Genomic DNA, 14648 nt, shown 5'->3' on the forward strand with positions numbered 1-14648 from the left:
GGAGGTTGCGGGAGGGACAATATCTTGAGATTAGTAATGAGATGTATGGAGGAGACAACTCGTGGAGGGCTTTGTATGTTAGAGTCAGGAGTTTGAACTGGATCCTCTGGATAATGGGTAACCAGTGGAGAGAACGGCACAGTGGGGCTGCATCGGAAGAGCGTGTGGAGAGGTGAATGAGGCGGGCCGCTGAATTTAGAAGGGATTGGAGAGGTGCTAGCCTTTTTTGTGGTAGCCCACAGAGCAGGGTGTTGCAGTAGTCTAGGCGGGAGATGATTAACCACTTCACCACTGAGGGGTTTTACCCCCTGACCACCAGAGCAATTTTCACCTTTCAGCACTCCTTCCATTCGTCTATAACTTTATTATTACTTATCCCAATGAAATGAACTATATCTTGTTTTTTTCGCCACCAATTAGGCTTTCTTTAGGTGGGACATTATGCCAAGAATTATTTTATTCTAAATGTGTTTTAATGGGGAAATAGGAAAAAATGTGGGAAAAAAATATTATTTTTCAGTTTTCGGCCATTATAGTTTTTAAATAAAGCATGCTACTGTAATTAAAACCCATGAAATGTATTAACCCATTTGTCCCGGTTATAAAACCATTTAAATTATGTCCCTATCACAATGTTTGGCGACAATATTTTATTTGGAAATAAAGGTGCATTTTTTTCAGTTTTGCATCCATCCCTAATTACAAGCCCGCAGTTTATAAAGTAACAGTGTTATACCCTCTTGACATAAATATTTAAAAAGTTCAGTCCCTAAGGTAACTATTTTTTTTTTTTTTATTGTATTTTTTTTTTTTTTTTTAATTACAAAAAAAAAAAAAAAAAATTGGGGAGTGTGGGAGGTAATGAGTTAATTTATTGTGTAAATGTAATGTTTGTATATGTAAAATGCTTTTAGGGTGTAGTTTACTACAGAGTGTTTGTTTACATGCGACCTGTAAGCGTCCGGAAGGACGCTTACAGGAAGCAGTAGGAGGCTGGGAGACTCACAATGATCTCGCTGTTTCTGAAAGAAGCAGCAGATCATTGCGGGGGCTAGATCAACGAACGGGAATGGATTTTCCCGTTCATTGATCTCCGGGCGAGCGGGCGGCGGCGTGCACGAGCGGCGGGTGCGCGCGCACGAGCGGCGGGAGCGCGGACAGCGGCGGGAGCGCGGAAGGTACGGATTTCTCCGTCCCTGGTTTTTTAGGGGGGAAAAAAGGGACGGAGAAATTCGTACCGCTGGGGGTAAAGTGGTTAAGGCATGTACAAGCATCTTGGTGGCCTCTTGTGTGAGGAAGGGACGGATACGGAATATATTTTTGAGCTGGAAATAGCAGGTGTTGGGTAATGAGGCAATGTGAGGTTTAAAGGAGAGCTCTGTGTCGAGTATAACCCCCAAGCAGCGGGCCTTAGTGGTTGAGGTTATTGGGGTGTTGTCTACCGTTATGGTTGCAATTGGTGGGGGTGTAGATAGCGATGGTGGAAAAAAAAAAAAAAAATCACAATTTCCGTTTTACTCAAGTTGAGTTTGGGGAAGCGGGAGGACATAAATGCAGAAACGGCACGTAGACAGTCGGGGACTCTAGATAGTAGTGATGCCAGATCAGGAGCTGAGAGATAGATTTGGGTGTCATCCGCATAGAGGTGGTACTGGAAGCCAAAAGAGTTAATTAGTTGTCCCAGGCCATGAGTGTAGACTGAGAAAAGAAGTGGCCCAAGAACAGAGCCTTGAGGAACACCAACAGACAGTGGGCGTGGGGAGGAATTGGTGTTAGAGAAGGACACAGTGTAAGAGCATCCAGAGAGATAAGAGGAGATCCAGGAATGTGCTTGTCCCTTGATTCCTAAAGATGACAGTGTCTGCAGAAGCAGAGCATGATCAACCGTGTCAAAGGCAGAGGAAAGGTCAAGGAGTATTAGAATGGAGAACTGGCCTTTGGATTTAGCTACCAGTAGGTCATTAGCAACTTTCGTGAAGACAGTTTCGGTGGAATGGTGTGTGCGGAATCCAGATTGAAAGGGGTCAAGTAAGGAGTTGGTAGAGAGAAAGGCAGACAATTCTGAATGGATGTGACGTTCCAGTAGTTTAGAAGCAAAGGGGAGGAGTGAGACAGGTCGGTAATTGGATAGAGAAGCTGGATCAAGAGAATGTTTTTTGATAAGTGGTGTGATAATAGCTTGTTTGAATAAGGAAGGAAAAGTGCCAGTGGAGATAGAAAGCTTGAATAGAGTTGTTAGAGAGGGATTAAGGGAGGAGGAAAGCTGGGGGATTAGATGGGTGGGAATGGGGTCCAGGCCACAGGTAGTGAGATGAGCTTTGGAGAGTTGTGAGGAAAGACACTGTTCAGTGAGTGTGGTAAATAACAGAGTGGGAGAGTGGTCTTGTGGATCGGGGGGAAGGCAGTTAGTAGTGGAAGAGGATGCAGGCGGACAGAAGGAATCTATAGGTGATGGTTGAGCTGGTAAAAGTGGTTGCGTGTTGAAGCTATTACGTATTGCATCAATCTTGCTTGTAAAGTATAATGCAAAGTCGTCAGCTGACAGACATGTGGTAGGGGGAGGAGGTGGGGGGCGAAGTAGGGAGTTAAAGGTGTTGAACAATTGTTTTGGGTTGTGGGACTGTGAGGAAATGAGCGAGGAGAAATAAAACTGCTTAGCAGAGATGAGGGCATCCCTGAGCTCCAGCATAGTTTGTTTGTAGTGGTGGAAGTCCTCTATAGCAGTGCTCTTTCTCCAGCACCTTTTCAGCTGTTTGATTTGTTCAGTGAGCCAGGGCTGCCTGTTAGTTTGGCGGGGGCGGGTGGTGGTGAGTGGAACAGCTGAATTCATGGCAGAGGAGACTACACTAAATAAGTAACTGGATGCTGCCTCTGGGTCAGTGTAGGAAGACAGAGTACTTAGAGGTTGCAAGGCTTCAGTCAGGGTATTCAGATCCAGGTTGCGGTAGTTCCTGCGCATGACCGGATGGTGTAGTGTTGGAGGAGTTGATGGTAGAGAAGAATTGATTGAGAAGGTAAGAAGGTTGTGGTCTGAGAGGGGAAGCGGAGTGTTATGAAAGCTTGAAATAGAACAGAGGCGGGTAAAGACAAGGTCCAGAGTGTGGCTGTCTTTGTGGGTGGTAGTGGAGGACCATTGGGCGAGGTCAAACGAGGAGGTGAGAGAGAGCAGTTTGGTGGCAGTAGGGCAATTAGTGTCGATGGGTATATTAAAATCTCCAATGATGATAGAGGGCATATCAGTGGAGAGGAACTGGAGAAGCCATGCTGAAAAGTGATCAATGAAAGTAGAGGCTGGACCAGGCGGGCGGTAGATAACAGCAATCTGAATGTGTTATGGAGAGTAGAGACGGACTGCATGAACTTCAAAGGATGAGAGTGAGAGTGCGGGCAGTGGTGTGAGTGGCTTAAAGGAGCAGTGTTCAGAGAGGAGAATCCCCACCCCGCCTCCCTGTTTGTGGCCAGGTCTAGGGGCATGACTAAATTTTAGTCCACCATGTGTTAGAGCAGCTGGAGACACAGTGTCTGATGGAGTTAGCCATGTCTCAGTGAGCCCCAGAAAGGTGAAAGTGTTGGAGATAAACATGTCATGAATGAAGGCCAGTTTATTACAGACTGAGCGGGAGTCCCATAGAGCCCCAGATATGGGGAGGGGAGAGCTAGGAAGAAGGGGGATATCAATAAGGTTGTATGTGTTCTGGGAGGGGAGGTGGTGGGGTTTGTTATTGGTGGAATGAGTTGTAGTCTGAGTAGTGTGAGGTCTAGGAGTGGGCCCTGGGTTTGGTGATATGTCCCCAGAAGCCAGGAGTAGTAGTAGGCAGAGCAGAGAGATGTGGGGTGAGACTTGTGTGTATGAAAGTTAGGTTTACTCAGAGCAGAGGAGGGGTAGTGTGAGCAGATAAATAGGAATAGTTCATGGCTAGAGAGAAGGGGAGACGATAGCAGAGAGGGGGCAATGTGTATGGCGTTGCTGGCAGTGGGAGGATGAAGTGACATGTGAATGTTCAGGAGTAGAAGGCAAAATGAAGTGGTTGAGAGAAACATCTTATACATTCTGAAGTGCTATATAGGGAGATCGATAGCTGACAGCAAGAGGGTGGGGTATGTTTAGATACAGGAATCGCAGAAACAGGCAAGCATATGGTGAAGCAGATAAAAAACAGTTGATTAGCAAACCATGTAACCGAAGTGCAGTCTCCTGGCAGTTCCCTGTTCCCTTCTGGTTCAATTCTGGTCTTTTGCTGTGCACTTCAAATCATGCACATCTGACTACAGTCATATCTGACTTAGAAACTAGATTAAATAGACAGCAGAAGGGATGGAGGTGTGTGCTGGAATGAGGATCAGGTGTGAATGGCCAGGCATGGGCTGTGGGAGGCTGGGTCAGTCTACAGACATGCAAATTATGACTAATTAATTAAGCACACATTGCAGCATAAGGCCTGGCAGCAGGAAATGGTCACAATTATGTATGTGTACCATAAAGTCAAAAGCAATGCAGGCAAAAGTTGAACACAAGCAAGAGTTCAGTGTAGTCCACAATTTTAGAGAAACCCTTTATGGTAAACTCAAATGGACCGGGAAAAGTAGTTTATATGAGTAATTGTCATACTCAAGCATAAAGTATTCTATAGTACTGGATCTTAATTCAATCAATAATTAGGAGTCATTTTTTCTTTTCAATGCTTCAGCAAGCGAGCACAAAAGACCCCGACTGATGCGACTTAGCCAGTTACCGGGGCTGGTTTGCGGCTGAGGGACTCCGCAGTGCTTATGGAGCTGGAGGTAGCATCAGGTAAGTATCAAATCTTTATTTTTTTAACGTCTCTGGTTTCCTTTAAAAGACGGTTGTAGCTTTTAGTGGCTTTGGTGTAAATGCCACAGTTAATGCAGACATCGTGCGTCATTCCGGACAAGGCATGTTGCTTCTACACATTGTTTACAAAAGATGGCAAAAGCCGACACAAACCACAGAATAATCGTGTGAAAAAAGCACGAGCCTGGGATGCAATCTGCCAAAAATTCCGGTTTCTCAAAATCCATCTGAAGCCAAGGGGGGAAAAAAGATTTTTAATGATAAAGCCATTAAAAACTATGAAACTGGCTTTTACACGAAAGCAGAGCAGAAGTAAGACAGAAGCCCATGAGTACCAAGCCTTATGCTGCGTACACACATGCGACAACGATCGTTCGTTGAGAACGACGAACGAACTTTTAATTGATGAAAGAACGACCTAAGTAAAGTTAGTTTTAAAAGATGTGTAACGATCTGATCGTTAGAACGTTACATCACGTAAAGCAACTATTGCGCCTGCGCATAAAAATGAGAAGTTTCACAGAGAAATAGTGAAATGCGCATGTCAAGCCTAGTACGAACGACCGTTTCCAACGATGTACTACTTTTGCAAACGATCGTCGTTGGTTAAAATCCGCCGAGACAGAACTTTCTTTTGTAGCGATTTGGCTCGTTCGTCGTTTGCCTTAATAGTCGGTGGTTCGTTTTTTGTAACGATCGTCGTTGGTAAAGATCGGGGAACGATCGTTACAAACGACTATAGTCGCATGTGTGTACGCACCTTAACCACTTCAGGATTCGGCGTACGCTTAACTACGCCCCTGAATCCTGAAGTGGATTGCATGGAAACGGCCGCTCGTATGAGCGGCCGTTCCATGTCAGTTCACGGAGGGTGTCTCCGTGAACACCCTGCGAGCCTCCGATCGTGGCTCGCAGGGTAAATGTAAACACACGGGGAAGATCTTCCCCGGTGTTTACATGTATACGGCGCTGCTGCGCAGCAGCGCCGTGGCGGAGATCGGCGATCCCCGGCCTCTGATTGGCCGGGGACCGCCGGCACCTGATAGGCTGAAGCCTATCCGGCGCAGGACGGAATTCCGTCCTGCGCCGCTCACAGGGGGAGGTAGAGGGAGGGAAGGGGAAGGCGGCCAGGAAGCGCTGCGGAGGGGGGCTTTGAAGAGAGCCCCCCCCCGCAAGCGCAAGCAGCCGGCGGCGATCAGACCCCCCCAGCAGGACATCCCCCTAGTGGGGGAAAAAGGGGGGGGGGGGGGGGGGAAGTCTGATCGGCCTGGCTGCTAGCTGATCGGTGCTGCGGGCTGGAGAGCCCACGCAGCACCGATCAGCAAAACCACCCGGTATCCGGAAGTGGTTAAGGGCTGGTTTACACGGACAGTTCTGCAGCGACCTCAGTGCTCATCGTTTAAGTGCTGTCCATTCACACTCGATTACCGTTGTTTACAGTCGTTTGTGCAAACTCCGTGTTTTGAACCTGATTGTTGCCATCATCTGCCTGCGGCTTAGCCAATACTGGCTTCTGGCATCCTTTACTGCCACGCTACTGCAAAGATTAGTTGTACAAAAATCAAAAGGTTTTTTTTTTACTATTTGTGTGAGAATTTTTTTTTTTTTTTTAATATAAGTCGATCAGGAGTGGTGGATTTTTCTGATCAATTTTTACGAACATTGAATGGTGAAGGATGGATTGTCAGTTTATTCATACATCCATGATTTTTTTTTTATATAGTTGACAATCTTGTTTTACATAATTTGGCAAAAACTGATCACGTGTGTGCGTGATACATTGGTCAGATTTTTCAAATACAAATCAACCACAAAAATGGTTTGTAATTCTCAAATTCAAAAGAAACTGTAAAACATTTTTGAGCGGGAACTCTGTCTCTAGGCTGGGTGCTTGATACGGTGGCATAGGCAGTGTCACCACACAAACAAAACCAGAAGATATCAGCACAACAATATTACAGGTAAAAAAAAAATGCTTTATTGCACTTCAGCTTCCAATGAAAACCGACAATTGTTTCAGAGTCCACGCAGTCTTCTAAATTAAAAAGAAATATAAAAAAAAAAAAAAAAAAAAAAAAAAAAAAAAAAAGGCATTGTGTGTGGCCACCTTAACCTCCCTGCCGGTTATCCCGAGCTCAGCTCGGGGTAACCTGCCGCGGAGGATTCCTCAGGCCCTGCTGGGCCGATTTGCATAAATTTTTTTTTGTTACACGCAGCTAGCACTTTGCTAGCTGCATGTAACTTACGATCGCCGCCGCTCCGCGCCGATTCGCCGCAACCCGCCGCATCAGAGGGTGCCCCCCCGAGACCCGTGCGCTGCCTGGCCAATTAGTGCCAGGCAGCGTCGAGGGGTGGTTCGGGACTCCCTCTGACGTCACGACGTCGATGACATCATCGCGCCCTTCGCCATGGCGACAGGGGAAGCCCTCCTGGAAATCCCGTTCAGAACGGAATTTCCGGATGGGTAAATGCGCCGGCGGCGATCGGCGCATTCGGGGGGACGCCGCAGGGAGGGGGGGAAGCATGTAGCTAGCATCCTCTGGTCCCGCTGTGTTCTTCCACTGGTGGCTCCGGTAGCATGCGACATCGCTGGGAGTCACGCTCAATTGTGCGTGCACAACCTGTCTGCACCCCCAGCTCAAACGCTCATCGCCATGAGCATTCTGCGCAAGCATGGCTTTCTTGCACAGAACACTCACAGCAACAAGCACACAATCAAACCAGACGCCACACATCTGCAGTTGCACATGACTCCCGGCAAAGTTATGCACTACTGGAGATGCCAGCGGGAGAACAGAGGGGACCCAGAGGACATCGGGGGACCTCGTGGGCTATGGGGGGGCTGCAGGAAGTCCCAAATTCAAAATCCATTTTTATTTTCTACTAGCAGTCCCAAGCTCGTTTAAAAACGGGCTCTAGGTCTGTGTTTTATCGCCGCCCACCGCCTGTTACTGAACTCGCACACTCGCCCGACTCCCTGGCCTCCTGTCTCTACAGGGTGCGCACATGAGCAGTAGCAAAAAGCACGGACCAAGCTACACAGGGACAGCGTGACGCAGAGACACAGGGGTTTTATTATAGAGGTTTCAGGGTCCCTTTAAAGCTAATGTGACCCCATATTTAAATAAAAAGTCAGATACTCACCTAAGGAGAGGGAAGGCTCGGTCCTAATGAGCCATCCCTCTTCTCTCCCGGTGCTGTGCTGGCTCCTCCGTTCTCATCCCACGCCAAGAGGACTTTGGAAGTCTTTGGGAGCCGATTCCTCTCGAAGACAGGCGGCGCACACGTGAGTGCGTCATAGAGGGTGCTCACGCGTGCTCAGCATAAAGCGGCCCATCTTCGGGAGCACTCGGGCTCTCAAAGCATTTCCGAAGCCTCCCTTCGGCTGGGGAACAGCGGTATTTGACCGAAACAATCGAATATCGCTATGGGGAGCCAGGACAGCAGCGGGGACCGGGAGAGGGTATGCTCTATGGCCTAGGTTCTCAACATGCGGTACGCGTACCCCAGGGGGTACTTCTGATGGGTCCAGGGGGTACTCAGGCTTGATATACTTAACCAAGAATAACAAATTTAGAGATTTAAAAAATTATAATTCTTATTTAAACAACACCAAATTAGTATTTTAGCTAATTAAAAGCAATAATAAATGCTTGCACATTGTTTAGAACCAATTATCATGTACTACGATTAAATATATATTTGTCAAAGGGTACGTGTGATCATGTTTACTATGCTAGGGGGTACTCGATGAGTACAGGGTTTTAAAAGGGGTACACACTTATAAAATGTTGAGAAACACTGCTCTATGGGACCCAGAGCCTCCCTCTCCTTAGGCGAGTATATGACTTTTTTTTAATTTAAAACCGGGTTCCCATACACTTTAACACCGATCTGTACATGAGTCCTGAAAGAAAGATAGATGAGAAAGAGGGACAGGGTTGCCAGAATGACTGCCCTCTGAATAAGGGACAGTCGGGAGCTATGCCTATGTTGCCTTAGATGAGCTGTCCCTCTATGGAGGGACAATCGGGAGCTGCGCTATCCTCCAGCCAGAGCCTACCCGCTACAGGTCTATCCTCCAGGCTCAGTCCATCTCCTCAAACACATCCCTGATATCCGCTCCGAGGAGGCATAAGCGCTGCAGCCACACAGCACACGTGCAGGCGACGCACACTGATGACATTTCAGCTTTCCTCTTCCGGGATAACGCAGCTCCCGGGCTGTGATTGGCGGACAGGAGCCGGTGGGCGTGGCCTGCGCAGCTCGCGTGTTTGTTTGTTTAGGGAAGCCGCCGGGGTGAATTTGACAGGCGGGCGGGCAGGATTGAAAAAATTGCGCCGTGCGACAATGGAGAGCGCGGAGAGCGGAGCCGGGGGGCGGCTGCAGGAGGAGGGCGGCTGCTCTGAGAGGACGCCGAGTACCCGGCACAGCCCTGCTGGAGCTGCCCGAGCGCGCTGGAGGATGCTGGGACAGGTGAGGCTCTTCCTTTTATAAGCCGCGACCAATCAGGATTAAGGTGGCCAATGCGGGACAAAAAGCCTTTGCTGCAATCCTGCCTGATTTGAATATTTAAAGTGGACCTGCTAATAAAATGATAGGTACTAAGTAGAAATCATTGGGCCATACATGTGGCAGCCTGGTGGCATAGCGGTTAACGCTCTCACCTTGCAGCGCTGGGTCCCCGGTTTGAATTTCAGCCAGGTCACTATGTGCACTGGGTTTGTATGTTCTCCCCGTGTCTGTGTGGGTTTCCTCCAGGCACTCCATTTCCTCTCACATCCCCAAAACATACAGAGAAGTTAATTGGCTTCCCCCTAAATTGGCTCTAGACCAGCTCTGGGCAAACTGGGGCCTGCATGCCGTATACGGCCCACGTGTGCTGAAAGCCAGGCCTACAGGCAGGCGGCTCAGCTCTTCTATTCCCTCCCTACAGAGTCTTGAGCGGAAGGAAACCAAGGGTCAATACTCACCCACTCGCTGCTCCCTTCATCGGGTCTCCATGGCCACAGGGCGTCACATGACACGCCGTGAGGACATGGCAGCATTTAATACGCTGGCACATCCTGATGGTGTCTTGCGTGACGCACTGTGGCCATGGTGACTTAACGCAGGATGCAGTGAATAGGTGAGTATTGACCCTCTGTTTCCTTCCCCTCGCGACTTTGCAGGCAGGGAGAAGGAGGGATGGAATGGTAGAGATGCAGCCCGCGATCTGTAGCATGTGGCTCAAGCCGCGCAAAGTTTGTTCTGCCCTAGATTACGATACATACATAGACATATGACTATGGTAGGCATTAGATTGTGAAACCCTCTGAGGGACAGTTGAGGGACATACTTTGTACAGCACTGCAGAAGATGTCGGTACTATATAAATACTAAATAATAATAATAATGCATGTAGAGTGGAGGAACCCATAGGCCTCGATTCATAAAGCATTACCTCATGCGGTAATGCTGAAAACAGCAGACTTTACCGACCACTTAGCAAAATGTCAATTAATAAAGGCTGTTACCGCATGAAAAGCTGACATTACTGACCAGGGAGATAAATTACCGACTTGGCTGCAGTTACCGACAACACGTCAGTAAATTGTCAGCAAATGTCAATTCATAAAGCCTTCAACAAGCGGTAAGCCTGGCGGTAGTTACTGACACCTCTAGTGAGGCGATAACAAGTTACCGACAGCTCTGACAGCTCTGATGAATGCAAAAGTGCAGAGAGCCGAAGTCTGTTTGAGTCATCAGTGGAGAGAGCCAGAGAGCCCTCTGTGTGAATCATTTGAGCAGGCAGGGAAAGACTGTGTGACTCATCTGTCTGAGTCATCAGTGGAGAGAGCCCTCTGTGTGAATCATTTGAGCAGGCAGGGAAAGACTGTGTGACTCATCTGTCTGAGTCATCAGTGGAGAGAGCCGTCTGTGTGAGTCATTTCTGCAGGGCAAAGAGAGAATCAAGACACTGCTCTGCTCTACCGCTCAATGGGCTGCGGTAATTTACCGACCTCCAAGGGCAGCTGGGGAAATCTTTATGAATTAGCACACAGACCGGGAAAATACCGAGTGCGGTATTTTCCCGACAAGATTTTTTTATCGCACTGCTGTTTATGAATTGAGGCCATTGAGTCAATGATTTCCTCCACTCCACATGGACCAATGTTTTTCCCCGCTGTACATGTATTAGGGTTGCAGAATGGTAACCGTATCAAAAAATACCACAGTATACATTATTACACAATTTTTTGGACCTGGGCCTCCCCCTTACATTAAATAAATGTGCCCCCCCAGTATGGTAGCCAGATGTGCCCCACCTGCCTCAGCATATATATGATTGAGCCGCCAGGAGATTTGGACGCAGGGTGAAGCCATAAAACGGCTTACCCGGCTCCTGGCAGCATTAAATACTATTCCCCCTCCAGGTCCTCATGAATAGTAGGGGAAAGATGTAATTTGGCTTCCAGCTATTGCTGGCGGCTGAATTACGGTGTTTTTATAGTAATTTGTGATTTTGATGGCGCCCAAATTACTCCCTGAGCGCCGCTATAGCCGTAATTTCTATTACAGTCTGGAGGCGCTGGTTGCGCCCAAATCTCCGGAGCTGTTTTAACAGATCTCCGCTACCTCCCCCCCTCCCTGTACGGTAGCCAGGTATAGGTGCCTCCAGTATAGCTAGTTAGGTATAGGTGCCCCAGTATAGGTAGCCAGGTATAGGTGCCTCCAGTATAGCTAGTTAGGTATAGGTGCCCCAGTATAGGTAGCCAGTAATAGGTGCCTGCGCAGTAGAGTGGCCCGACGGAGATCGGCTATTTCCGCCTATCTCCACGTGGAGAGCCGATACTGCGCCTGCGCTGGAGCCGGGAAGGTAAATATTTACATCGCCGCTGTTTCGGGAGGATTTTCGCCGCCGCCGTGGAACCAAGGAGGACGGGGGAAGCCTCAATAGGATCCGGAGGCTTCCCCACCTGACGTGAGTACCTCCCAGGGGAGGTTTTCTTCGTTACAGGTTTTCTTTAACATCTTGGTTGTGTCATGTGCAAGGAAAGGGAGATTGTGGAAAATGTTTTTATTTGGAGTTAACAAGGGGTCATTAGTGCATTATTGTGAGGTTTCAAAAAGACGACTAAATCAAGAATTACCCCTGAACAGTTAATTATTTTTATTATTTACGTAGCCTCGAAATCTTCCGCATCAATTTGCGCCTGGGTATCATCTCCTCCGCTTTCTGGTTCGTTTGCAAAGTTCACTGCAGCCAGCCAATTGCCATGCGGGGACTGAAACCACAAATAGCTATTGGCTGGCTGCACAGGGGGTATGATGATTGGCTACATCTCTGCAGGGGGCTCGGGCAACTATAGTTATGCCTCTCCCTACTCTGAGGGGCAATGCACACCAAAAAATTCAAACGCTTAGCGCTTTTTGAAGTGATTTTTCTAGGCATGTTCCTAACGATTTTCTAATCATGTCTATAGTAGCAAAAAAGTTTCTGTACCGTGTTAGCCAAAAAAATTATATAGGTAGAAAAAACAACATTTTGTAAAAAATTATACCTTTTAATGGCTAAGGGCCTGTTTCCACTACACGCAGATTGGACGCAGAATGGATGCAGAAAAACTGACTCCAATGAATGCCTATGGGCCTGTTTCCACTAAATGCAATTTTTCTGCTGCAGATTTTCCCATAGGCATTCATTGGAGTCAGTTTTTCTGCATCCATTCTGCATCCAATCTGCATGTAGTGGAAACAGGCCCTAACTGATAGAGTTAAAGGACAACTGAAGAGAGAGGTATATGGAGGCTGCCATGTTTATTTTATTTCCTTTTAAGCAATACCAGTTGCCTGGCAGTCCTGCTGATCCTCTGCCTCTAAGGGCTTGTTTCCACTGTTGCGACGCGATTCGCCGGCATTCCGACGCTTGTAAAAACGCATGCGGATGCGTTTCTGCATGCGTTTTTACCCACGATTTCGCATGGCAGGGTGCCATGCGAAATTAACCATGACACTGCCAGGGCAAAATAACATTGGAAAAGGTGCGAAATCGCACGCGAATCGCGGGTAAAAACGCATGTAAAAAACGCATGCGTTTTTACTATTAAATACATTAGCAGCGATTCGCACGGATTCCCGACGCAGGCGAAATCGTTGCCTCTTTTGTGCGTTTTTTCTCCGCAACAAAAAACGCACAACGCCACTGCAGGAGTGGAAACAGCCCCATCCACTCACATTACATGTGCGAATCCGCATGCGTTGAACGCATGCGGATTCGCGATAGTGGGAACGAGCCCTAATACTATTAGCCATAGCCCCTGAACACGCATGCAGCAGATCAGGTGTTTCAGACTTTAAAGTCAGATCTGACAAGACTAGCTGCATGCTTGTTTCTGGTGTTATTCAGATACTACTGCAGAGAAATAGACCAGCAGGGCTACCAGGCAACTGGTATTGATTAAAAGGAAATAAATATGGCAGCCTTCATATACCTCTTATTTCAGTGCCCCTTTAAATGATGCAAGCTTTCTGGGATCTAGTCTCCTTCTTCAGGCATATTTCCAGATGTTAGCTGAAGTAAAACACTGATGCAGGTAGATAGTAAACACGAAGATGACAGTTGTGCTGGTTACTGTTTACTGTTACTGTTTTTTTTTACACCTAACGGATAAACAGTAACTAGTACAACTGTCATCTTCGTGTTTACTATCTACCTGCATCAGTGTTTTACTTCAGCTAACATCTGGAAATATGCCTGAAGAAGGGGACTAGATCCCAGAAAGCTTGCATCATTTAACTCTATCAGTTAGCCATTAAAAGGTATTATTTTTTTTTTACAAAACTTAGTTTTTTCTACCTATCTAATCATGTCTAGCGATTTTTGGAGCTGAACAGCTTCTTTAACAAAAACATGTGGAAATTCTCTCTCATCTAGCGTTTTTTAGAGCGACCTTCCACTTTCCTATACTTAACATTAAGGCTGAATTGCCTCAGAAGTCAGCAAAAATGCTGCAGGACCCGCGTTTGGGAAAAAAAATCTTCGCTCTGGTGTGCTCAATCCCATTCAAATCCATTAGCCAAGTGCTTTTCAAAGCGCAAGCGTTTTAAAAAGCGCTCAGAAGCGCTCTTGGTGTGCACCAGCCCTCACACTGAACCCTCCCTTTATCTCTGTCTAACCCCAAGGCCTTTACCTGGTGCTTCCTAACCTTAAAGAAAACCTGTACTGAAAATAAAAGTCAAAATAAGCATACACAAGTCATACTTACCTTCCATGTAGTGTACTCCTCAGTGTCTTTCTCCTGTCCCGCGTCCTATTTGTTCACTGTGATCAAGGGAATTTTCCGTCCTCCATTTTGAAAATGGCCATTACCCCATAACAGCTTCCTGGTCAGCACACAGTTAAACTGTAACATCGCCCACTTGAGCCATAGGGAAACATGGACATTACCTGGTACATCCGTTTTCCTCTCAGCTATAACTGACAGCAACTGATATTTTACTGACAGCAACTGATCTATTTCAGATCTGACAAAATGTTGTCAGAACTGGAAGGGATTATTGTCAGAAGAAAATGGCGAGCTTCTGAGAGGAACTGATGGCAAGGTAACTATGTAATGTTCATTTGAAGTTACCTCGTGTGTTTATTTTAAATATTTTTACTCAGTACAGGTTCTCTTTAAAGGGGAAATAAAGTAAGAGGTATACGGAGGCTGCCATATTTATTTCCTTTTAATCAATACCAGTTGCCTGTCAGCCCTGCTGGTCTATTTCTCTGCAGTAGTATCTGAATAACACCAGAAACAGGCATGCAGCTAGTCTTGTCAGATCTGACTTTAAAGTCTGAAACACCTGA

The 14648-nt window shown here is 47.1% G+C and overlaps 2 protein-coding genes across 3 annotated transcripts in view; one reads left to right on the forward strand and one right to left on the reverse strand.

Annotated features, from left to right (window-relative positions):
- PREPL (prolyl endopeptidase like) overlaps positions 1 to 9268 on the reverse strand; it is a 78267-nt gene extending 68999 nt beyond the window's left edge. Inside the window, exon 1 of the mRNA XM_068233021.1 lies at positions 8877 to 9268. The gene's annotated coding sequence lies outside the window, so the exon portion shown is untranslated. The remainder of the gene's footprint in view (positions 1 to 8876) is intronic.
- The window catches only part of CAMKMT (calmodulin-lysine N-methyltransferase), a 594578-nt gene continuing 588981 nt past the window's right edge, over positions 9052 to 14648 (forward strand). For both annotated transcript variants that reach the window (XM_068233025.1, XM_068233024.1), the window contains exon 1: positions 9052 to 9289. In XM_068233025.1, coding sequence (XP_068089126.1) covers positions 9164 to 9289 — 126 coding nt within the window. In that variant the 5' untranslated portion in view covers positions 9052 to 9163. The remainder of the gene's footprint in view (positions 9290 to 14648) is intronic.

This window comes from Hyperolius riggenbachi, chromosome 4, assembly GCF_040937935.1.
Source record: "Hyperolius riggenbachi isolate aHypRig1 chromosome 4, aHypRig1.pri, whole genome shotgun sequence".
In the NCBI taxonomy this organism is placed as follows: Eukaryota; Metazoa; Chordata; class Amphibia; order Anura; family Hyperoliidae; genus Hyperolius; species Hyperolius riggenbachi.